The sequence below is a fragment of the Schistocerca piceifrons genome, chromosome X (assembly GCF_021461385.2).
Source record: "Schistocerca piceifrons isolate TAMUIC-IGC-003096 chromosome X, iqSchPice1.1, whole genome shotgun sequence".
Taxonomy (NCBI): domain Eukaryota; kingdom Metazoa; phylum Arthropoda; class Insecta; order Orthoptera; family Acrididae; genus Schistocerca; species Schistocerca piceifrons.
The window spans coordinates 748,032,568-748,058,872 of NC_060149.1; the positions used below are offsets into that span (position 1 = coordinate 748,032,568).

Here is a 26,305-nt window from a genome sequence, read left to right on the forward strand (position 1 = left end):
GGGGGCTGTGCGACAGTTTTCTCGCTTATCTGGCCTTGTTATCTCCAGGATTGCGTGAATGATATTTTTTTCCGAAAGTCTGATGGTATGTCTCCGAACTAGATTGATTACCACTTTCCTCAATGATTTTAAAAATTCTGAAGAAATTCCCTCCACCTTACCTGATCACAAATCTTCGAAACCTGTGTTAAACACTGAATCTAATAATAGATTCGCTGTGTCTTTCACATTAGCGTCCATTTCTTCTTATGTCACGTCATCAGAAAGTTCCTCTTCCTCACGGAGGCATGTACTGTGCCATCTCCACATATCCATTCTTGCGTCTGCATTTACTTGTGAAATTTCTGTTTCATTCTTTGTGCACTTGCTTTTTATTCACCAGAAGCTGTATATGCTGAATTAGTCTTTCCAACGATCATTCATTTTTCGATACCTTCACGTTTTTCCTGTAAACATTTCACCTTAACCTTCCTGTGTTTCTTATTTATTTCATTATAGAGTGACTTATATTCCTCTCTTCGCCTGAACGTTTTTGTACCACCTTCTTTCATCGATCAAGTGAAGTGTTTCTTCTGTTACCCAAGCGATCTTCACAATTATCTTCGTTGTACCTATATTTGCGTGTTCAACTGTTGCGATTACCATTTATAGGCGTGTCCACTCATCCTCTACTGAACTTCATATGGCTGTATTCAAATCACTCAGTGAACATAGTTTCTTGCCAACCACCTTTATGGATAGTGAAGATGTTCATTCCACTCCATATTACTTCATATGGGTCGGATTATGGAGGAGTAAGAGGCGGACATACATCGTCATCACACAGACAAACATGTAATGAGGTTTTCAAATCTTTGAAAATGAAAGGATGACATTGTCCATTGCATTGCGAGCTATGTAGATGAAGTTCTTGTATTAGGAACTCCAGTTTTTATAGAAGTCCAGTGTGGTCACAGGAGGGCTGAGCTGTAGGGAGTGCTGATGCAGTAAAGTCACCAGGAAAATGCAGCTGGTGAACAAGACAAACCGTTTTTGCTGGCTGACTGTAGACCAAGCAGAGCCCTTGTCAATGAATTGCCCCAAGCAGCTGTGTGGCACATGAGAATAGATTTCAGGGCGTGGTGCATGCACTCCAACATGCAGTTACTGGTAGGGGGAAGGGTGTGGTATGAATGTGATGTATGTCTCAAAGAGTAAGGAGCTCGTCGAACAGAGAACTCTCAAACCAGTAACCACAGTCCATTGTAATTGGAAGATGACTTCTATGACGAGAGAACCAAGGGCCCACTAGTGCTTTGGCAATGAATTAAGCCATGATATTTGCAATTGATATAGTCTCTGACCACCTGATACAATGATCAACAGTAGTAGGTAAGTAATGGTGACCATCTATACAAGGTGATGGGACAACGAGATCCAGATGGATGTATGCAAAACCTGTCAATGGGAGAGGGAAATCCTGAATCGTTAGGTACACATGCCATGAAATTTTGGTTATCTGGCACAAAGCGCAGGAGGATGCCCTCATACAGTTGCCTTTCGTACCATCTAGTCATACCACCTTGCTTGACACGAATTTCACTGTGGATTTGATGCCAGGGTGAGACAAGTTGTGGCGTTAAAGACCTTCCAGTGCTATGGCAGACAACGCCGCGCGCAATTCCCTATCGTCAGACATTGCCTGTGCTGTATCACAAGAGTTGAACATCCTGTGTTCCACTGTATAGAACGTGCTTCGAACCATTCTCAAAAGGTTTTCGTACAAGATCCTTACTGTACAGCAGCTTGCACCACAGGACGCACAACGACGTGTTGACTTCACTGTCCACTTTCTCACAAGTGTTGAAGTTGATGAGGGCTGGCCCTCGACCATCCTATGGACAAACGAAGGTCATTTTTCTCTGATGGATTAGGTGAGCATGCAGAATTGCCGAGTGGGGGATCTTCACCTCCAGTCACTGTGCATGAAGTTCCTATGTATGGTGAACATGTCACCATATGGTGTGGTTTCACGACTACGTTCATCACTTCCTCATTGTCTTTTAAACAGGTTGGCGCTCAAGGACCAAAGACGTGCAGTGTGAATGGCCAGCGTTAGTGCATTATGCTTCTCCAGCATGTCGTACCCCCCCCCCCCCTTACAGCAGAGAGATTCATTGAACTCAACAGGTTTAATACAAGATAGGGCCCCACCGCTCATCGGTTGTGAAGTTCAAGCGCTTCTACGAAACACATTTAGAAACCATCGAATTATTAGACAATCATTTCCAAATGCTTGGCCGGCATGACAAGCTGATCTCACTCCCTGTGATTTCTGGTTGTGGTTCTACCTGAAGGACAGGGTTTACCAGGGGAACAGTTACACATGTATTGATCTGAAGCATAGCATATCAAGAGAGGTAGTCAGCATACCTACGGACATGCTTCGTTCTGCTGTGCTGTGCTTTCAGACTCTTCTGAACACTGATGGCGCAATATTGACCCGATTTTGTAGCAGTAATGGTACCAGTATGTAATGGTATTGCTGATTGCTAGCACCACATTAAAAGTCTTTCAGCTGAATTGATTCTGCATTATTTCTCTTCCCCATGTCCTTGACATAAATGATACCAAGTTTCGTCCTCGTGCGGTAATTAGTTTCCATGTTATAACATTTTAAATAAGGAAAGTTTAATTATAAGCACGTGGTAGTCTGTCACATAAGCTGCAAGAAATGAACACAACACTTTCACAATCACACAGTTTCTCTGTACTCTGTCGAAACATATGTTTTTAACGTTTTTGGAATTACGTTCCATGCTGGAAGTCTTGATCCTTGAATTCCCTTGTTGTAACATAGTTCACACCCACTTATTTGTTGTTTTCATTTCTATGAGACGTCTATGTGGTATCTCATCTGCTTGCACTATTTATCACATTTACTTGCGGCGGTAACGAATTCTTACCACATGACTCATATTCTATAACCAATGTATAGTATGACAACTGCCAAGAATGCAGAATGAGAACAAATATTTCAATGACTGGACGGACAGTTCATTATGTTGCGAAGGAAAAAAAAAGTGGAACGAAGGCGTATTGACTACGGCTCGCCCGCATGGTGCTCCAACCCTGGGACCACTTGCCCACAACGCCTGCTACTTTATGACACTTCTTGTTCTTGGACCATTCACTGTTTCCATTTTGATTTTTTTACAGTTCAGTATACCTTCTTCCTGGTTTCGTGCTTGATTTGAGTTCAGTTTTTGACGGGCTGTCCACTGGGCCATCTTACCACTAAATCTGAGGGCTGTGCGATGGGGAGTTTCCCATGTGAGGATATCATTCGACCACAGATGTACTATCGATAAGTTTGCCGACTGTCAGTTGTGTGTTATCTTTGACAATTGTGTCACTTTAGTGTTTTGACGTATAATGTGAGCAATTGGTGGAGATAACAGTACATCGGGTGATGCGTTGTTTATAGTATCAGGTGGTGTTGTAGTTTGGCAATAAATAATACAAAATGTGGAGTCCAACTCACGTTTTAGTTACAGGTTCGTCTGTTATGTTTGATTTACGGAAGTGTGTATATTTCTTAATGTTTGGATGCATAAATTTCCGTTGTCGTTTGTAATGTTACGGTATGAACCTGTGGGATTCCATAACCGTCAGCAATGTTTTGTTGTGTCTGTAGTGTAGTTGTAATGGCATGCATTACCAGGTTGGAATATCCTGTAAAAACACAATTGTGTCGTGTGCTGATATTCAACTTTAGAACGTATATACGGAACCTATGTATTTGGGTTGGGTAGGTTTGCTGGTTCATTATGCATTTGGAGGCTATGAAAGCATTAATTATGGATATATAATTACAGACCCTTGCTAAGAGTTATGTAGATCTACATTGGGGACGTATAACAGCTCATCGATAGTTATTACTTCCGTTACGCGTGTTTCATTGCAACATCGTGTATTACTTGTGTTATGGAAAGCAGTATGTGAAACAAATGTTGCCGAATAACTTTTGTGCTTCACCATGTGTTTTCACTTTGCATAAAGTATCCATAGTATAGCTGATTGCGTTTGTTATCTTTGTCATATATTGCAACGAGACTTAAGTGTTTTTGTTATGAAGCTGTTGTCAAAAATATTACTACTTGCTTAACAAAGTCGGTCGTGGAAAAGAAACTGCAGGTAATTTATTTCCAAATTTGCTAGACATTATTGAGAAAGTGAGAGTCTTTTCGGCTTTATGTACGTTTTTTGCCATTCTTTCTGGAACTGCTGGCAGTGAAGTTATATGGAGAGGGTACACTAGTTCATTTTTACGAGAAAGATATGTAATCAGATGTGACAGTCAGAGATTCATTACAGTATTCCCTATAATGACTTAGAAAAGTCTAAATGATCATATTAGGAAGTTTTACATCATTTCGCGTGTTCTGGACTTTTTTTAATGCTATAATTTTTGATGAGCACCCAAAAAATCAAGTGTACCACAGTGTTTCTACTAATAGATTTCCATTTAGTGTAGTGATTTAGGGCGCTAAACGGCGAGGTCGTCAGCGCAGCAAGTTCTCCACTGATCTAGCAATGACGCTGTGTGTTAATATGAAGCCTTTTTGTTGTGTTGAAGTACTTCATCTTCACACTTCAGGATTTAGGAGTGGATAAAGAAGACCAATCACCTTCTGACCTAACCTAGATCTCAAGATAGGATCAGTGTGTCACAGCAACCCACATTCCGAAAACTGATATAGATGCAAAAATAGTAGTGTTATTGTTCTGTTCTCTTTCTGTTCATGTGCATTTACGTTTATATGCCACATCATCACATTATGAAGACATCAGGCATTGATAGGCTCATTTTGCCTGAATTGCTGGCTGTGACCTTAATTCATTGTTGTGGATGAGAAATACTTAATTACTTTATAGGTCTTGTGAGTTGAATGTGGTGTGGATTGTGTTGTCAGTTTACGTCAAGCCACTATTTGTCTTACATTGTTCTGAAAATGTTATATCACACATCATGGTCTGTTCTTCTGTCTTTGGATAGAGCCAACTCATGTTAGTGATTTCATGCCTGTCTTAACAGCAAAATGAGATCTCACAACAGTCTGATATGACTCAGAATAGGGAAACAAGGTCTAAGGCTGCACCCATACAGCTAGAAATAGTGAAACATCCAAGTTCAGCTAGTGGGGGAAATGAATGTTGTATTACAAGAATATGTGGAAAGGTAGTAGATTGCCACTTTGATGTGAAGTAGAACATCATTATAATTGTTGAGATAAGATAAAAATAAACTTAGCTCAGCTGGAAACAGAACAGGTGGTTCCATCGTCATTGGTGGAACAGTTGCATTGTGTTTTTCAAAACTCAAAAGCTAATATAACAAAAAAAGATAAATAGAAATAAATTAATAATGCATTGATGATCATGTGCATAGTTGCTTTACCTTCTTATTAAAACTGAATATCAAAACTTTGCGAAATGAGCTGTTAATCCTGTTTAAAACCTTGACACTATGGGACAGCAAATGGACATAGCATTGAATGCCCAGCAGCATTCCACAGAAACTCTGTGAAATGTGTCCATATTGTCTTTTGAAGACATTGAATTCACATAATTACAACAATTCCTTACATGGTGAAATATCAATGGATGTAACACTATTAATATTTAGGCTACTTATAAAAATTACAATCAAAGACTGTCACAGGCAGAAAGGAATTGTCACAGGTGGGACAGTGTGAAGTAGAATCTGTTTTCATAAGTGAAAATTAATTTCGTATACTAATATGTAGATGAATCGACAGTTAAAGTTTTAAGACCACTTCCTCTTTTAAATAACCTTGTAGTGTGTTGTTACCTATGAGTAAGATAAATTTCTGAACAGTATTACTTTAAAGTCTGAGTGCCTGATTATTTGATTTAAAAATTCCACCTTAAAAAAAGCTATCAAATGCAGATTACTACTCGCTGAAATTTGAAAAAGTCAAAATTTCTGGAAAATTTGTGTTTCTAACGTGCTTGGTGCCCAGACTTGGGACAATAGCAAGAACTTATTCAAGCTTGATGTAGGATACATCCTTCTCATCAACTTTGAACACCTACAATGAGCCCCTTGATCTCATACATATAATCTGTATTCGTGTTTTTTTCAAGAGCTCTCCGTGGAACTGCAGCATACCCGTATTTGTCTGTTATCTTTCTTGCAATCTGAAACTCCAACAAAATTAATGTTCTTGACATGATCTCTTTGACAGCTGGTTCTAACTCTGTAACTTCTTTGAGAAATGTGTCCGCAGCCCTTTATCAGTTATCTCAGAAAGTGCATAGATGAGAGAGTGTATATTGGATGTAAGTTGAGAAACTCAGTTTCAGTATGTAGATGCCCTTGCTTAAAGCGAAAGAAAGCAAGCTTCCTTTATTGTCATATTCATGTAATGCTTCTGAAAACTAACTCTTCTTCTCAGTTGCTGAGTCTTCAGTATTCACATCCTCCATACTGATTATATCAGTTGTGAAAAAGTTTTCTATAAGTTGACCTCAGTCAAAACAAGGCCCCGGGAGTAGACAACTTTCCATTAGAACTACTGATAGCCTTGGGAGAGCCCATCCTGACAAAACTCTACCATCTGGTGAGCAAGCTGTATGAGACAGGCGAAATACCCTCAGACTTCAAGAAGATTATAATAATTCCAATCCCAAAGAAAGCAGGTGTTCACAGATGTGTCAATTACCGAAGTATCAGTTTAATAAGTCACAGCTGCAAAACACTAATATAAATTCTTTACAGACGAATGGAAAAACTGGTAGAAGCAGACCTTGGGGAAGATCAGTTTGGATTCCGTAGAAATGTTGGAACACATGAGGCAATACTTACCCTACGACTTATCTTAGGAGAAAGATTAAGGAAAGGCAAACCTACGTTTCTAGCATTTGTAGACTTACAGAAAGCTTTTGACAATGTTGACTGGAATACTCTTTTTCTAATTCTGAAGGTGGCAGGGGTAATATACAGGGAGAGAAAGGCTATTTACAATTTTTACAGTAAGCAGATGGCAGTTATAAGAGTCGAGGGACATGAAAGGGAAGCAGTGGTTGGGAAGGGAGTGAGACAGGGTTGTAGCCTCTCACCGATGCTATTCAATCTGTATATTGAGCAAGCAGTAAAGGAAACAAAAGAAAAATTCGGAGTAGGTATTAAAATCCATGGAGAAGAAATGAAACCTTTGAGGTTCACCGATGACATTGTAATTCTGTCAGAGACAGCAAAGGACTTAGAAGAGCAGTTGGACGGAATGGACAGTGTCTTGAAAGGAGGATATAAGATGAACATCAGCAACAGTCGAGGGGCATGAAAGGGAAGCAGTGGTTGGGAAAGGAGTGAGACAGGGTTGTAGCCTCTCCCCGATGTTATTCAATCTGTATATTGAGCAAGCAGTAAAGGAAACAAAAGAAAAATTCGGAGTAGGTATTAAAATTCATGGAGAAGAAGTAAAAACTTTGAGGTTCGCCGATGACATTGTAGTTCTGTCAGAGACAACAATGGACTTGGAAGAGCAGTTGAACGGAATGGACAGTGTCTTGAAAGGAGGATATAAGATGAATATCAACAAAAGCAAAACGAGGATAATGGAATGTAGTCAAACTAAATCGGGTGATGCTGAGGGAATTAGATTAGGAAATGAGACACTTAAAGTAGTAAAGGAGTTTTGCTATTTAGGGAGTAAAATAACTGATGATGGTCGAAGTAGAGAGGATATAAAATGTAGACTGGCAATGGCAAGGAAATCGTTTCTGAAGAAGAGAAATTTGTTAACATCGAGTATAGATTTAAGTGTCAGGAAGTCGTTTCTGAAAGTATTTGTATGGAGTGTAGCCATGTATGGAAGTGAAACATGGACGATAACTAGTTTGGACAAGAAGAGAATAGAAGCTTTCGAAATGTGGTGCTACAGAAGAATGCTGAAGATAAGGTGGGTAGATCACGTAACTAATGAGGAGGTATTGAATAGGATTGGGGAGAAGAGGAGTTTGTGGCACAACTTGACAAGAAGAAGGGATCGGTTGGTAGGACATGTTTTGAGGCATCAAGGGATCACAAATTTAGCATTGGAGGGCAGCGTGGAGGGTAAAAATCGTAGAGAGAGACCAAGAGATGAATACACTAAGCAGATTCAGAAGGATGTAGGTTGCAGTAAGTACTGGGAGATGAAGAAGCTTGCACAGGATAGAGTAGCATGGAGAGCTGCATCAAACCAGTCTCAGGACTGAAGACCACAACAGCAACAGCAAAACGAGGATAATGGAATGCTCCCTTCTTCTGTGTCTCTATGCCAAGAATGGTCTTCCAGATTTTTTGCATAGAACTTTGGCCTATGGCATGCATACAATTAAACTGGTTTGAAACTTCCTGGCAGATTAAAACTGTGTGCCCGACCGAGACTCGAACTCGGGACCTTTGCCTTTCGCGGGCAAGTGCTCTACCAACTGAGCTACCGAAGCACGACTCACGCCCGGTACTCACAGCTTTACTTCTGCCAGTACCTCGTCTCCTACCTTCCAAACTTTACAGAAGCTCTCCTGCGAACCTTGCAGAACTAGCACTCCTTTCTTTCAGGAGTGCTAGTTCTGCAAGGTTCACAGGAGAGCTTCTGTAAAGTTTGGAAGGTAGGAGACGAGGTACTGGCAGAAGTAAAGCTGTGAGTACCGGGCGTGAGTCGTGCTTCGGTAGCTCAGTTGGTAGAGCACTTGCCCGCGAAAGGCAAAGGTCCCGAGTTCGAGTCTCGGTCGGGCACACAGTTTTAATCTGCCAGGAAGTTTCATATCAGCGCACACTCCGCTGCAGAGTGAAAATCTCATTCTGGAATTAAACTGGTTCTTTGTTTCCAATGAAGCAGAGATTTTATTCTCAGATCTGAAGCTTTAAACTGCTTTCGGGGGGGGGGGGGGGTAGGGGGAGTAGGAGGAATTTGGCAATGGGATGCTTCTCACAGCATGCTGGACCTGGGGATCCCTCCTCCTCTCCCAGCCAGTCAGATCGTCCACCTTTTACTTTGTTTTTAATTACTGTTATTTACGGGTAGTCTCTGTAGCTGCTGTATCCAATTTTACTTTTTCAGGATTGTCCATTCATATAAAAGCATTGATGAATGAAAGACCTTTCTTCTCCTTGCTACTAAGTGATACAAAGGAACAGTTCAACATATTTTATTACTAGCTCCAGATGGCCTACCTCATGAACAAGGGACTGAAGACTTCACTGTCTCATATTCTCCTTCCTCTATATGAAAAACTGGATCACAAATCCTCAGCGTATAGTGTGCACTAGTTAACAGCTTTCACCACCTATTTAAACATGTTGATTTTAGTTATCTCTCGTATTTCCATGGGCAGTCTGTTCTCAGGTCATGGCTGATGCTTGGACAGCTCAATAGTAGATCACTTGCCTGTGAAACGAAGAAATCCCAGGTTTGAGTCCCAGTCCAGCAGAGAGGTTTAATCTACCAGCAAGTTTCAGTCTGTTTTGGAGTTTGGGTCCCTGGTAGAAAATACTGCCTTTAATTTGTTGCTTAATTCTTTCAATGCATGCTCTCTCTTCCTTGATCATCAATAGTAATAATTACTTGAGTTGTTATTAATGTGCATAATGGATTAGGAGATGTAAACAGGTGGTGCAGTCATAATCCTCAGTTCCTCGAACAGCTTTTTTATAATGAACCCAACTTTTGTCTTTAGTTGAGTCCTTTTCTGTGGTTTGAATAATGTCCATTTTTAGTGCATTTGACTTGCAAAAGATGATACTGTGCCTATGGATTAAGTGTGCATTGGAGTAGTATGTAATTGTGAGGCATGAGGCATTACACACTTACGACAAGACCCTACAGGTGAACCTCTGCGTCCTGAAACACTTATTGCAGGCACATGTTTATATAAATCCTCTTGGTTTGGATTCATTCGGGCTGGTCTTGTTTTCAGAAATGTTAGATTTTCTGGTGCGACTTCAAGAACATAATCTGCTGAATTAAGTTAGGTTAATTTCCACAGCCAGAATTTTTTGAGAAGGTGCCTAACCACTAATGGACAATTTCAGCGTTTAGCTATTTGCAGTTTGGTGTCAGTTTTTGGTTGAGATGCTTTTAAAGCTCGTATCAGAAAAATTCAGTGCACAATAACAACATAAAATTTGCGAGTCCCAAATTTGTAGGAACGATATTCAGACTGTGTGCTGCAGGATTTGCATTGTTAGTAGTGTTAGTGGCATGACTTGCCATTAGGCACCAGTACATGTACAACAATGTAGGGTGGAAACAGAAGCATCAGACAACAGTGTGAATTACAATTGCAGACAGTCAACATGGATATGGACGAGGTGAGCAGGGCTTTAATCATAAAGCTGTTTTCTCAGAACAACAAAAATAGTGGTGCTGCCCTTTGTGAGAATCTACACATGAAGGGAATACGGGAACACTGTCACATTTAGGGATCATGACCGGAAAAAAAATATTCATTAAGTTCTCCTGCATAGTGAACGCATCACCAAGTGGTGTGGCTTTATGGCACAGTTCATAATTGGTCCATTTTTCATTGAGGAACTCTGACCTTAAGGACCAAGGACATGCAGCATGAGCAGGACATGTTACTGTGACCTGCTTTGCAAACATGTGGTCCCTGTTCTATGGGAGGAGATGCTTTGGACTCAACTGTTTTGATGGATGATAGAGCTCTGCCTCACATTGCTTGTGAGGTCACTCGGTTACTCTGTAACACATTTGGAGAAAACTGAATCATTGATCCATCACTACAAACTGCGTGGCCACCCACGCCACTGGATTTGAACCCGTATGGTTTCTGGCCCCCGAGGTTTCCTGAAGGACGTGGCTTATCAATGAGACACTAACATACATTAGAGGTTGAAGATAGGGATAGTGGGGGAGATAACCAATACCCCATCTGAGGTGTTATGGGCAGCAGTAGAGCAAACTCTAGTGCAGTTCCAGGCTATCATGGATGCAGATGGTCGTGACAAGGAATGTAAACATGGTACAGAGTTAATGAATGTTAATCTCTCATGTGGAAATTAAAATTTCTTTCTTTCAATGATTTATTCATTATTTCTCTTGTGCATGTCCTTATAAATGTTTTCATGAAGTTTCATTGTCCTACTACCACCCGTAAGTAGTGAAGTTTAATTTTAACCACACTATTCATTGTAAATAGGAGTGTCACATGCTTTGTGCTGTTCTGTGTCATCAATTACACTGTACAGTGGGATGTTCAATGTAATAATTTCTTCTTTTCTTTTCTTTTCTTTGCAGTCCATAGAGCCAGAGGATTGCTGACTAAAGGCAGGAATGGTAATGCTTGTTACAGTACTCAGCTTTTTGTAGTTCTATAGGCAATCAGTTTTGCATGTGTCTGCTAACAGATAATTTTATATATGATGTACAATTTTATTACAAGAACCAAGTACACATAACATAACAACAGCTTTGACTTAGCATCAGAATTACACCTGCACATGAACATTGAAACAGAGGAAGGAACAGTCCAGGCAGAGTCCAGTAATAAGCAAAGTTAGTTATAGCAAAATCATGGAACAGTTCTAGATGGTAAGGAGAACCTTCACTAAGCACCATTTATGCTAGACAGCCTGAGTTGTGCTGCTGATGTATGGCTGTCTCCATGTGGTCAGCAAAGGTGCTGGCAACCAAGCGAAACATGTGCTCTTATTTTGGTCTCTCTCTGGTGGCACAAGAAATGAGCTCTGTGGTTGTGGTGACTGCATATGTGTGCACACTGCCACATCCTTCTCCCCCCCCCCCTCCCCCCCAAAAAAAATCCCTTTCAGGGAGGTGGCACTCCAGGTGTTGAGGGAAGAAGGCAGAGAGCCAAACTGGCAGGGCTGTTGGCTACAAACTGATCTGGCCAAAGAGGCCACATGGTCCGCAAGGTGACTCTGTGTCAGCAGCATGGCTGCAGGTGCGTATTGATGACTTCACCTCCATTGACTCATCAGTCTCCGATGAGGCATCACTGTAGTAGGGTTGGGCCGTCAGCTGTCTCTGCCCCAGTTGTGCATATGGCCAGAGGGACCTGTATGATGGTGAACTGAGCATAGCAGTGCATATGGGTAAGAGGGGAAACACACTATTTGGGACGGGGGCTATAAATACGGGGAGGGGGGGGGGGGAGGGGGCAAGGCTCGACGTGTGCTCGTGTGGGAGGGCCGCATCCTCGTGGCCTCCATCAAACATCTTGACGTTGTTGGTGCCAATCAGCTCCTCAAGTGGCAGCGCCTCAGGCCTCAGGAGCTGTGCTTGCAGGTGGGGTGTCTTAGCTCCCCACTGTGGATGCAACTGATTCTGATGGTGGGGGAGCGACACCTCACCAGTATCCACAGTGAACATTTGCTGAGTGTGCACCATTGCCAGTGCCCGTCCAGGTGCCCAACCGAAAGTACATGCCCAGACGGGTGACCAGAATGTATCGTAATGGGTGCATTTACACTTCAGGCTGTGGCACAGCAGGTGCAGCAGAGTCAGGAGCTGCCAACCATAGAGTACCTCCACCTGGCTTCTGCCATGCAGTGGTGTGGTCCTAGATACTGAAAAACAGAGGCAACACTAAGTCTTCTGAGAGGGAGCAGATATCGTGAAACAACACCAATAAAAAGCTGGAATTAAGCTCAGCAGAAATTTTTTCTAACGATCTAACAGTGTTCAGAAAGGGTAGATTAAATACAATTGGCAGTGGAGTATTTATTGCTGTCAGAAGTAGTTTGCCTTGTAGTGAAATCGAAGTAGATAGTTCCTGCAAAATAGTATGGGTAGAGGTTATACTTGACAATCGGACTAAACTATTAATTGGGTCGTTTTACCGACCCCCCGACTCAGAAGATATAGTTGCTGAATAGTTCAAAGAAAACTTGAGTTGCATTTCAAATAGGTACCCCACTCATACAATTTTAGTCGGTGGTGACTTTAATCTACACTTGATATGCTGGAAAAATTATACGTTTAAAGCTGGCGGCAGACATGAAACATCATCCGAAATTGTACTGAATGCTTTCTCAGGAAATTATTTTGAACAATTAGTTCATGAGCCCACTCAAAGTGTAAATGGTTGCAAAAAGCATACTCTACCTCTTAGCAACAAATAATCCTGGACAAATAGTGAGTATCGTGACGAATACAGGGATTAGTGACCACAAGGCAATAGCTGCTAGGCTGAATAGCATAACTCCTACAACCGTCAAAAAGTATATCTATTTAAAAAGCTGATAAAAATGCTCTTAACGCCTTTGTACGAGACAGTCTGCACTCCTTCCAATCTGATATGTAAGCATAGAAAAGTTGTGGAATGATTTCAAAGAGATAGTATAGACAGCAATTGAGAGATATATACCACATAAATTAATAAGTGATGGTACTGATCCCCCATGGTACACAGAACGGGTCGGATCACTGTTGCAGAAGCAGTGGAAAAAGCGTGCCAAATTTAAAAGATAACAAAATCCCCAAGATTGGCAGAGTTTTGCAGACGTTCGAAATATAATGCGTACTTCAATGTGAGATGCTTTCAATAATTTCCACAATGAAACTCTGTCTCAAAATCTGGCAGAAAACCCAAAGAGATTCTGGTCATACATAAAGCACACTAGTGGCAAGACACAATCAATACCTTCACTGCGCGATAACAACGGTGAAGTCACTGATGACAGTGCCACTAAAGCAGAGTTATTAAACACGATTTTCCAAAACTCCTTCACCAAAGAAGACAAAATAAATATTCCTGAATTCCAGTCAAGAACAACTGCCAAGATGAGAAACATAGAAATAGATATCCTCGGTGTCACAAAGCAGCTTAAATCATTTAATAAAAGCAAGGCTTCTGGGACAAATTGCATACCAGTCAGGTTCCTCTCAGAGTATGCTGATACAATAGCTCCATATTTAGCAATTATATACAACCGCTTGCTCACAGAAAGATCCGTACCTAAAGACTGGAAAATTGCTCAAGTCACACCAATAACCAAAAAGGGAAGTAGGAGTAATCTGTGGAATTACAGGCCTATATCACTAATGTCGATGTGCAGTAGGGTTTTGGAACATATACTGTATTCAAACACTATGAAGTGCCTCGAAGAAAACGATTCAGGAAATATCATTCTTGTGAAACACAACTAGTTTTTTATACTCATGAAGTAATGAGTGCTATCGACAGGGGATGTCAAATTGATTCCATATTTTTAGATTTCCAGAAGGCTTTCGACACTGTTCATCAAAAGCGTCTTCTAACCAAACTGTGTGCCTATGGAATATCGCCTCAGTCGTGCGACTGGATTCATGATTTCCTGTTAGAAAGGTCACAGTTCGTAGTAGTAGATGGAAAGTCATCGAGTAAGACAGAAATAATATCCATTGTTCCCCAAGGAAGTGTTATAGGCCCTCTATTGTTCCTGATCTATATTAAGGACATAGGAGACAATCTCAGTAGCAGTCTTAGATTTTTGCAGATGATGCTGTCATTTACCATCCTCTAAAGTCATCAGATGACCAAAACGAATTGCAAAATGATTTAGATAAGATATCTGTATGGTGTGAAAAGTTGCAGTTGACACTGAATAAAGAGAAGTATGGAGTTATTCACATGAGCACTAAAAGAAATCTGCTAGATTTCGATTATGCAATAAGTCTCACAAATATAAAGGCTGTAAATTCAGCTAAATACTTAGGGATTACAACTACAAATAGCCTAAGTTGGAACGATCACATAGATAGTGTTGTGGGTAGAGCCAACCAAAGACTGTGATTCATTGGCAGAACACTTAGAAGGTGCAACAGGTCTACTAAAGAGACTGCTTACACCACGCTTGTCCGCCCTATTCTGGAGTATTGCTGTGCAGTGTGGGATCCGCATCAGATGGGACTGATGGATGACATCGAAAAAGTACAAAGGTGGGCAGCTTGTTTTGTATTATTGCGAAGTAGGGGAGATAGTACCACAGACATGATGTGGAGTGGCAATCATTAAAACAAAGGCCGTTTTCGTTGTGACGGGATCTTCTCATGAAATTTCAATCACCAGTTTTCTCCTCCAATTGCAAAAACATTCTGTTGGCACCAACCTACATAGGGAGAAATGATCATCACGATAAAATAAGAGAAATCAGGGCTCGCACAGCAAAATTTAAGTGCTCATTTTTCTTGCATGCCATTCGAGAGTGGAATGGTAGAGGGACAGCTTGAAGGTGATTCATTGAGCCCTCTGCCAGGCACTTTATTGTGAATAGCAGAGTAATCATTTAGATGTAGACATGAACTGTGGGTCATTATTGTAGACAATTATCTCGAACAGCCCGTAAATCCCAAAGACCTTGTTGAGAGCCTACACAGTAGCTTCTGTGGTGATGCAGCGCATATGGAGGACATATGAGTAATTGGACAGTGCGTCAGCCATCACCAACCACATAGAATTACAGAAAGGGCCCGTAAAGTCAAGGTGGAAGCAGCCCAATGGCTCATGGCTGACTTGGTGTTGGCCACCTGCTGTTTGGCACATGGACATTCTTCTCAATCGTCAAAACGATGTCAGGCTAGTAGACGAAATGTCATGGAAGACCTTCATGCAGTTCATACCCCAGTGGCCACAGTGTAAGAGGAGGAGGATACAAGCCCACAGGACCGGAGGGACGATGAGCCAGGGGTCACTTGAATCAGTGCTAAGGAGGAGAGTGCCATCAATTACCTCCAGCTGATGATGGAGGAGGAAATAATTGCAAAGTGGAGCAGACTCCTTGGTGGACAGTCACTTGCACCAACCATTGTACAAAAAATCAACCATCTGTCGGAGTATGGGATGTTTCCAAGTGGTCTGTACTTCGTGATGGACCTTTACAGGCTGTCTAACCACCATGTGCTGGAAGTGATAATCAATGGGGGAGGGGGGGGGGGACAAGTTCTTTGGCTTTCGTCAAAATCTGGGTTGCGTCCCTTCAAGTGTAACAACAGGTCTGCATTAGCATGGTATGCCGCAGATGTGTAATGAATCTCATAGTGATACTCACTCAGAAATAAAGTTCAGTGATGGAATCCTTCTGCAGTCCTGCTCAGAAGTTGCGAACAGGAGCCAAAGGATGCCACGAGTGGCTTATGGTCAGTGATGAGGTGGAATTTGATGCTGTAGAGGAAAACATGGAACTTCTGCACTGTGTACATAAAGGCTGAGCCTTTCTTTTCTATATGAAAATATTCACACTGAGTGGCTGTCAGTGTTTTGGGGGCAAATGTGATAGGCTGTTTGGAAGTGTCAGCAGTCCTCTGAACTGCACAAACACCATGTTGGGAAGCATCTGTTGCAAGCACAAGCAGTTTGCCCAATGTCAAGTTAATGAGGCAGGGCATGATGTCTTCAGCAGTGATTTTATGTGGGCAAATACTGTCGCAGTCTACAGACCAAACAAAAGGAGCACCCTCCTTTACACAACTTGTGCAACAGATGAATGATGTCTACTTTGATAGGTAGAACTTTCAAATAATAACTGACTTTGGACATAAACAATTGGAGTCCCTTCAGGTTCTGCTGTTTAGGTAGGTTATTGATTGCTGCTATGTGGCATGTCATAGGTTTGATGCCATCCTTCGAAAGGTGGTCCAAATATTCGATTTCTACCTGAGAAACCTTTAACTCGATTGTAGTGTAGGCCCACCTCTTGCAATTTAATGAACAGAATCCGTAGGTTAGTGATATGGTCCAACTGTAAGGAAACCATAACAATAATGTCAAAAAGATAGTTTGCACAGATAGCAATGCCTTGCATTAAGTATTCTAAAAATCTCTGGAAAATGGTGGGAGCACTCATGATGCTGAATGGCAGGTGTTTATAACAGTCCAACCCAAACGGAGTGTTGGTAACTGGGATCTGTTGAGAGGAAGAATTTAGCTGAAGCTGCAGGTATGCCTCCACTGAGTCAGTCTTTGAAAAACACTCACCACCAGGCACTTTCACAAGTATTTCTGCAGGTCAGGAAAACTGATTGCGCATCAACAGCAGATTTAAAATCTCCCCACAAACAAAATGCTCTCATAGCCTTTTGGATAACAAGCAGAGGCATAGCCCACTGGCTGGAAGGAATGGGTTCAATAATGCCCTGGCTGTGCAACCTGTCCAGTTCTTCCTTGAAACCCTGCTACAGGGCAAATAGAATAGGCTGAACATGACAGAACTTGCAACGGCTGTCAACTTCAGGGTTATGTGGGCCTTGTAGTCTTTGGCAGCATCCAATCCCAGCAGAAACAAGAGACCCTAACTCATGGCATAGGTCATCCAGTGATCCAATGCTTGGAATAGGGTGGAGTCAGAAATGAGATGCACAGCGTGCTGAATTTGAAACCCAAAAACTGTGACTGCATCAAAACCAGAAATGTTTTCAGATATTGTGATGGCGACAGCCAAAACGTTACTGCTTTCATGACATGTTCATTCTCAGTGTTGATCGGGCCTGGCTTTGAACAGGGATTGGCCAATCGCTGTAACTAACTGAACGACAATTGGTGGAGGGCAGAGAAGGGCAACATAAGCAATGATAGGTTTCAGGATTCACTGGAGACACAAAGGACCCTGCTATCAACCGGGAAATGGAATAGCAGCTTAACATAAATCTTGCAGGGAAACGTGAAGGTCCCAGTTGCGCAGTGGTGCGACGCTGTGACACTCCAGAAACTCTGTGTCCACATCTGGCGCACAGAATAGAGTGTAGATGGAAAGGAAAGTTGAGGGTGACACCTTTGATTTGCATGAAGCCATACTGAAACCAAGTAAACGCTTACTACTATGGCTCGAAATAGACATTCTTACAGAACAGAAATAAGCTAACTGAGTAAATGAATACTTTTACGAAAAGAAATGCTAATGAAACAAATTGTGATAAATCTTTACTTAAAAACTTATTGCATGAGCTTTTAAATTAATTACTATTTGCATTTACATACAGTGAGCTGCCAGTGCTTTTAGCTTCAGGTGACAGTGAAGCTGCTTTGTTTTGTAAATATCAGTTCTTTCTTTGCAGCAGTTTTATTTTACTCCTTAGTTTTTCCTCTCTTGGACTGTGAACTAATAAATACACTTCACTCCCAGCAGAAACAATTGTTGTTGAACACACTTCAGAGGTTTCAGGGTATACCTCAGTGCTGGAGTTTTCATTTGTGTTTTGAACCGGAAAGTAACGCATAGGCATTACTTTAAATTAAGACAGTAGGCTGATTAAAATTTAATTTTTCACAAATGTTTTGAATTATGCCCAGACCTGTAAGTTCGTTCTAACATTTTATTTAATATAAATCATGTTCGGAAATAAATCACAATTGATAAGTGTCATAAAGAAACTTCTGTCAACTTTGTCCAAAATATGAGATGTGTTCAGCTTTTCCATTATGTAACTGTTGGTGTAGGATGTCTTCTTTTTCTTCATTTTCTTCCAGCCATAAGTACTACAATAACTTGTGGTTACTAGTTTGAGAAACATGCATTTACTTCCATGAACTGTTCATGACTGTTTTTATGATAAATATGACCCCGCTAAGTGTAAATCGTCAACTGTAAAGTAATTAAAGCTTCTAATTTTATATTCGACATTCTCATGTACAGCTTATTATAGCTTCCTGTAAAATTATATGCAAACCCAAATTTTTGTTTGCCTTTCCTTTTCATGCATTTTGTGAAAGTATTAATAAATACAATATAGTAAACATTATTTCTGTTTATTTAGCAGTGTAAGTAACATAAAAATTGGAAACAGAAAAGATAAAATAGCTTCCATGGACAGAATCGAATCTGTGACCCATGCCTTACTATTCCACATTTTTGCTACTATGCCACACAGTGCTTACAACTTGTGCTACCATAAATGGCTCATCCCTCACCCAAGCCACACCAAAATTGCTTTTTTCTTTTAAATGCCTGGCCATGTGAAACTCTCGCTTCTGTCTCTTGTACTTCAGGCCAAGCGCTGCACATACTGTAAATTTGGATAAAACCGGTAATCTGTTTGTGAGCTGCAGGCAACTTGTGTGTGGTGTGCTCAGGCAGTGCCCTAAAATAAAATATTTTAACTTCCAGTTTCTCTGTACATGGTGAGATTGGCTTTCCTTCCAATTTCAAAAATAGTTATGATATGTTAGCTACAGTTAGTATACAGCAATGTGCACCTAAAATGAACCAAATGTAAAGTATCCAGTGACCACACTTTAGTGCAAACCATTCAAATTTTGCCCTGCAGGGTGCTTGGAAATTAAGTATTACAATAACTATGACACATAAAGAACAAGTAAACACTTCTTCATCAAGCTGTGGTATGAAACTGTAAGACACAAAAGAAATCAATTTTGTGTGTCAATTATTTTCCTCAGGATCGAATGAGAGATGATATATACAGTAGTGAAGGAGATGTGCAAATGTGAAACAAGTCGTTTTTAATTTTGGAAAGAAATGGAGAGTTTGATGAGCTTTTACTGTTTACAGCAAGAAAATCAGGAAACTTGTTTTTCTGATGTACTGCTATCAGCTTCTTCTAGCTGGTTACTTTCCTGTGTGGCCTTTTCTCGTACTACTGCTCATTTAATGTTTTTAACTTTTACAGTACATCAAACAACTGTTTACTTGTGAGTAAGCCCAGTAGCTAAAATGCGCCATTAATAGAGTAAACAAAACGTGTCTGTCTGCCTTTGACTTCAGACACAGCTGTTTACTTGGTTTCAGTGTATAGTCTCTGTTCTGTGTCCGAGGCGTAACCACATGGGCAGCTATGACAAATGGCTGCCACATGGCCATGTTTGTAGCGAGCCACACATCGCGCCTGCTGGTAGGGGCAGCGGCTATGGCCCAAGCATGGAAATAGTTAGGTCATGAGGGAAACCTGTGTCTGGAAGAGTTGTAGTCCAGTTGTGAATCAGATGAAAATGACAAGGGTGTCAGTGAATGATGTCTTTGCTGTAGAACCAAACACATTGCTGATGTGTACATTACATCCTAAAACTGTTAAATCCCAGCCTGTGTGACTTTGAATGCCTGAGCTACAGCTAAGACCACCTTGATTGTAAGACCTATTAAAAGTATCGCACCCCTATACGCCCCTCTGCCTGGAGCATAATGGACTGTGGTGTCACATATCTGGAAGCCGGCATATGATTGGTTACATGAGCACAAATAAACCAGCACTTTCAACTTAAACCCCAGAGATCAGCTATTCACACTTGATAGGACTGGCCTGGCTTCTTTTGTGCTAGTGAAACTTCATATGGGAAACCACAATACGGATTTGTTTAAGATAATAAGTACTGAGCAACTCAAATACCCGAGAAAACAACAATGCTGCAGGGTCCATTAACAGACCAAGTTTCTGAAGCAAATCAAATGTTTCAGGACAAGAAAAAGGATTTTCGCAAAATTGGGTTCACTACCAAAAATGTCACAGAATACTGTTCGTATGAGTCCCAATCTTCCTTTACCTCTTGGAATGGTGGAAAGCTGGGGTGAAGGTGGCATGCCAAGGGCAATTGTGGAAGGACTGTGGCACCTTGCAAAGTCGTAACCAACTGATAAAGAAAATCTAACTGGTGCTGTTATAAAAACAGAACGAGCATTGGAGCCATTGTGCTCATGGAACACGTGCAGATGCAGAAAGAACCTTGTCACCAAAACTGTAGTATCTACAGTTTTATTACAACAACCAAGTGTACAGAACATACAACAGTAGTGGCTTAACACCAGAATTACTTCTGCACGTGAAGATTGAAACAGAGGAAAAAACAGTCCAGGCTGAGTCTGGTAACAGGCAAAATTCATTATAGCAAAAGCACTGAACAACCCTAGTCGGCAGTGATGTCTCTCACTGAGCACTACTGATGCAAGTGAGAGTGGGTTGCACTGTTGACATGCACCTGTCTCTATGCGACCAATGGAGATGTTGGCAGCAACCGAAGCACACCCTCTCATTTTGGTCTGGTACTGGCAGCACCATGTATGAGCTCTGTAGTTGGTGTATCGGCATACATGGGCGTGTTGCCGCACATCAGGAAATGTGTATTGAATTTGCCCTTTTTGTCATCGTAATGTTAAGTTCTACAATGTCCTTACTGTGCAACACTGTATTATCAGAGGTAAATTGGTGGCTGCTGGTGTAGTTTAAAATTCAGCACTTCCCCATTATTTGTCAAATAAAGTCAGTCCAAGGCTTGGAGGCGTATTGCAGCAAACTTCAGTGGAGTTATGATATAGTTTACCTCATGACAAGTAAAATCAAGCAAATGCCATGATGACACGAGTGAGTACTATGTTAATTATGATGTCACTATCAGCATGTTGTGATGTGCTGAAAAGAGTTAGTGAAATTTAGTGAAAAAAATGGGATAAATCTGTTTCACCAGATACATATTAATAAACACCTTTGTTGGGCAACTGTAGTGAACTGTATTAGAAGCAATGGAAACAGGTGTGGACACCAGTTATGTATCATAAGCCTTCTGTAAATTATATACTTTTTTTGTGTACTCACAGGGCTTAAATAGAACAGATGAAACAACTGTGTAGGGAAAATAGCACCCAATAACTGGGAATGGTTTGTGACAGATGATTATACACACACACACACACACACACACACACACACACACGCACACACACGGGGTACTAAAAGGAATTGCCACTAAGACCACATAGAGTGAACATTCCAGAGACAGTGAGCCAAGTACTGTCACTGAAGGACGTCAGGGCTAGTTTCAGTAGAGTTTATAGTGACAGCTGTGAATAGTGTGCAGTGGTGAAATTCTGTATTTTGCTTGGAAAAAGTGGAATAGGAACGCTTTAATCGTTAAAAATGGCGTACAAGGACCTGCAGCCCGAACACATGAAAATGTTGAAAACATTCGTGCAGTCATCAACGAAGACTGTCAACAGACCATTGAAGAATGACAGATTTGGGAATGAAAATGGCTCACAGATTCGTGCCATAACTGATATTGGCTGAACGAAAACGAGATCGCATGAGAGCATAATGTGCTTTGACTGAAGAGTCCCAAAATGATCCAAACTTTTTTTCAAAAATTATCTCAGCTGACAAAAATTGGTGCTGTGCTTACGATCCTGAGTGAAAGCAACAATCAAGCGAGTGGAAGACTGCAAGTTCGCCTTGCCTCAAGAAAGCTCGTCAGGTGAAATCAAACATTAAGACAGTGCTGTTTTTTTGTTGTTTTTTATGTGAAAGTGGTTGTCCATTCAGAAGCACCCGGCTTTCTACTTGGTAGTTTTGAAAATAATGCGCAACAGTGTGCGATGGATGTGGCCTGATTTGTGCCAGTCGGATGACTGGTTTTTCAATCATGATAATGCTCCTGCTCATACAGCCCTGTCTGTACAATTCTGGACCCCATATTCACCAAACCTTGCCACATGAGACTTTTTTTGTTTCCTAGAATAAAGAGAGACATGAAAGGAAAGTGTTTTGCTAATGTTGCTGAGGTGCAGAAAAAATGAGAGAGGCACTGTCAAGGACCACAAAATATTAATTTCAACCATGTTTTCAAAAATGGAATAAAAATTAGACAAGTGTAGTACTGCAAGTGGAGAGTACTTTAAAAGCATGAGGAGGTTTGTGCTTTAAATGTGAATAAATAAGTTAAAAAAAGATGATTCAGTTTCTTTTGGGTTCCTGCTCATGTACAAAAAAAAAAAAAAAAATCAGAAAGCAACCGAAGACAGAATTATTTTCATAAAGGGACAGAGGGTGGGTGAGAGTGGGCGGTGGGGGGGGGGGGGAGAGAGAGAGAGAGAGAGAGAGAGAGAGAGAGAGAGAGAGAGAGAGAGAGAGAGAGACATGAAATGGTTCACTGTGCAGGTAAGAGACACAGCACTTTAGAGAGGGAGGGGCTAATTAGTTAGCGAGTTAAGGACATGTTTGATATACCATATGACTTATAAAAACCATGATATGAAACATCTTAACTGTGCGTAAATTAAACATAGTACATTGGACATTATGCAGTGATCAACCATAACATTATAACTGCCTCCTTAATAGTGTCCACGTTAGACATATAAAGCAGCTGCAAGTGCTCATGAAGGAAACTTCCCATCGCACTCCCCTCATATTTAGTGGTAAGAGGACCCATTGGACAGCCTGTCAAAAACTGAATACAGATCATGAATGAAAACAGGAAGAAGATGTACTGGACTGGGGGGGGGGGGGGGGGGGCGAAGAAGCAGCAAAATAGAAACAGTGAATGGTCCAAGGACAAGAAGCGTTATATAATGCAGCCGGTTAGAGAAATGGCATTGTGGATAAGTGGTTATGATGTTTGACTGACAATGGGATGAGCTGTGTTCAAATGTTCCTTCAGCCAATTTCTTTTTTTTTTCTTCGCTGTTTGCTTTATTCAAATTTGTGTCTTTGTCATGATGTAACATCCATTTGCAACAGCAAGGTGGTAGGTAGGGACCCATAGAGACAGTTGATTCTGACAACTACTCTGTTAGCAACTGAAAGGAAGTGTATTTCATATGGGAACTGCAAATGTTTGATGACCAGATGACAAGTCAGCCGAATCCCCCACTGGGAAACATATCTGGTATGCAGTACATGCCATTAGTGGCAGTACATGTGTTATGTAACAGGAATCTCGTATAGAAACATCTAATTTGTATGGCGGGTGCTACTGTGTCCGATATAGGTGTTTGTTTGAATGTGGATGTGATCACTTCCAGGTAAATGATGAAAACATAACATTTTGCCAAATAAGCTGCAACAAAAGTGTAAAACAGTTTCACAATCACACAGTTTCTCTGTGCTCTCTCAAAACATATGTTTTTAACGTTTTTGGAGTTGTGCTCTGCTTTGGAAGCCTTGACTCTTGAATTCCTTTTTTTGTAACATAGTTCACATATGTTCATTTGTTGTTTTCATTTCTGTAAGGTATTTATGTCGTATCTCGCCTGCTCTCACTATTCATCACATTTACCCGTGACAGTAATATATTTGTACCACATGACTCATATTCTATAACCAATGTATAGTATGACAACTGCCAAGGCTACAGAAAGAGAACAAATATTTCAATGACCAGATGGGCAGTTCATAATGTTATGAAGGAAAAAACATATGGAACAAGAGTGTTTTGAACATGGCTCACCCGTATGGACTCCAACATTGTGACCACTTACCCACGACGCTGACCATTCACTGTTTCTATTTTGCTTTTTCTCGCAGTTCAGTACACCTTCCTGGTTTCGTGGTTGATCTGTGTTCAATTTTTGATGGGTTACTCACTGGGCCATCTAACACTAAATCTGAGGGGGATGCCGTGAGGAGTTTCCCTTGTCAGTACGCACCAAGCAAGGTGGTGCAATCATAAGACACATTTCATGTATTTGGAAGGATTGCAGTTAAAGGCCCTGTCTATGCATCCAGGTTAAATTTTCCATTATATCCCTAAGTTGCTCAAAGTGAATTTGAGGATAGTACTTGTGAAAGGACATGCTTGATTTCCTTCCCCCTCCTTCCACAATCAGAGCTTGTGCTCAGTCTTTAACGATATTGATATCAACAGTGTTAAGTTCATCCTAGTCGTCAAATATGGGGTGTCTAGGAAAGTTGCTTTCTCGGATCGCTAGACAGCATACAAACAAATTGTGTAATGAGTTTTATTACAAATGGTAAAGATTACTTTGTTCATTACACAGATGTGTTGCAAGCAAAGGGCGACCTACAAAATAAATAAGCTTCTTCAGTATAAACGACTCCTAAGTCGCTGCTATACAAGTGCCTAATCTTGAAGCTACTCTTCTACAGGGCTGTGACCAGCCGGACACGGCACTTATGTCCTCTTCACCTAGGGGCACTGCTGTTGCGTTGTCGTTCTGGAGAGGGGTCGCTCAGCATGCTATTGGCTGACCTCTTCTCACAGTCATCTCTTCTCCATCGTTCCCAACTGGCGTGCTGGTGCTTGACCTAATGCCGTAACAAAGAGGATGTTAAACCATAACCTTCTGTCCTTTGTTGCTTAGTAGTGGCTATTGACAGGAGACACCATTTGTCCATGTATGAGTATATTATGAGGAGGTGTATGTGAACTCTGAGCGTACACTTGGTTGCTTTCCAAATAGACCAACGTGCTTTTCAGACAACTGTAGCATTATAGAAGCCTTGTCATATGAGGAGTTTGTCCTTCAGGAAAATTCCATGCCCACTGAAGCAGCCATCATTCATTAAAGGATGCCATTAGTCTCAGACAAGAGTGATGATGTGATCTGATTTCAGAGTGCCTTTTGTAATAGTTATTTGCATCCTATATACTGCGAAATGGCCTCATTATGTAATAATGCCACTTTTCACCTTCAGGTGTCCAGAATGCACTTGTTATGCATGGGTTTGCTGGAATATGACTTACCATGTCATAACCATCCATAGTGAGAGAAGCATTACTACTGTGATGAGACTGCATATTGAGATTGTTCCATGGCACCATCACAATCTGCTGATGTAAATAATAGACTTGTTTAGACAAAGAGAATGCACATATTGCTCATTTGCAACAGAGATGACCCTTTGTGGCAGTGTGTGGTAAATGATGAGCTCGAAGTAGTTGTGCGTTCCCCAGAATTGTTCTCCACTAACAGGCCCATCACAAAAGAAACTAGTGAAACTTTTGTTGTGTAATATTAGTATGCACTGGTTTTTTTTACTTTGAACCATGTTCTTATGCTCTGATGGGTTTCATCAAAATCAGTGAACTTTCAACTGCTTCTGTATACATGCTCCACAAGCAACCATATGGTGCATGGCAAAGGATACCCTGCACCACTACTAGTCATTGCTCTTCTGTTCACTTGCAAATAGAGCAAGGGAAAACTGTGTACACACTCCTGTATGAGCTCTAACTTCTCTAGTCTTATTTTCGTGGTCCTTATGGGAAATGTACATTGGTGACAGTAAAAGAATTCTGCAGCCAGCCTCAAATGCTAGTTCTGTAAATTTTCTCAATAGTGCTCCACAAAAAAGAGCATCATCTTCACTCTAGTGATTCCCATTTGAGTTCCTGAAACATCCCCGTAATAATTGTGCATTGTTTGAACCTACCGGTAACAAATATAGCAGCCCATCTCGGAATTGCTTTGATGTTGTCCTTTAATCTGACCTGGTGCTGATGGGAAACACTCAAACAGTCCTCAATGGTGGTTTCTCACTAGTGTTCTGTATGCTGTCTCCTGTACAGAAGAACCGCACTTTCCTATGATTTTCCCAGTATACCGAAGTCAGTCAGC

At 41.1% G+C, this 26,305-nt stretch overlaps 1 protein-coding gene across 1 annotated transcript in view; it reads left to right on the top strand.

Annotated features, from left to right (window-relative positions):
• Positions 1-3,409: 3,409 nt before the first annotated feature.
• The window catches only part of LOC124722925 (rab11 family-interacting protein 1), a 99,954-nt gene continuing 77,058 nt past the window's right edge, over positions 3,410-26,305 (top strand). The window contains exons 1-2 of the mRNA XM_047248087.1: positions 3,410-3,536; positions 11,310-11,348. Coding sequence (XP_047104043.1) covers positions 3,506-3,536; positions 11,310-11,348 — 70 coding nt within the window. The 5' untranslated portion in view covers positions 3,410-3,505. The remainder of the gene's footprint in view (positions 3,537-11,309; positions 11,349-26,305) is intronic.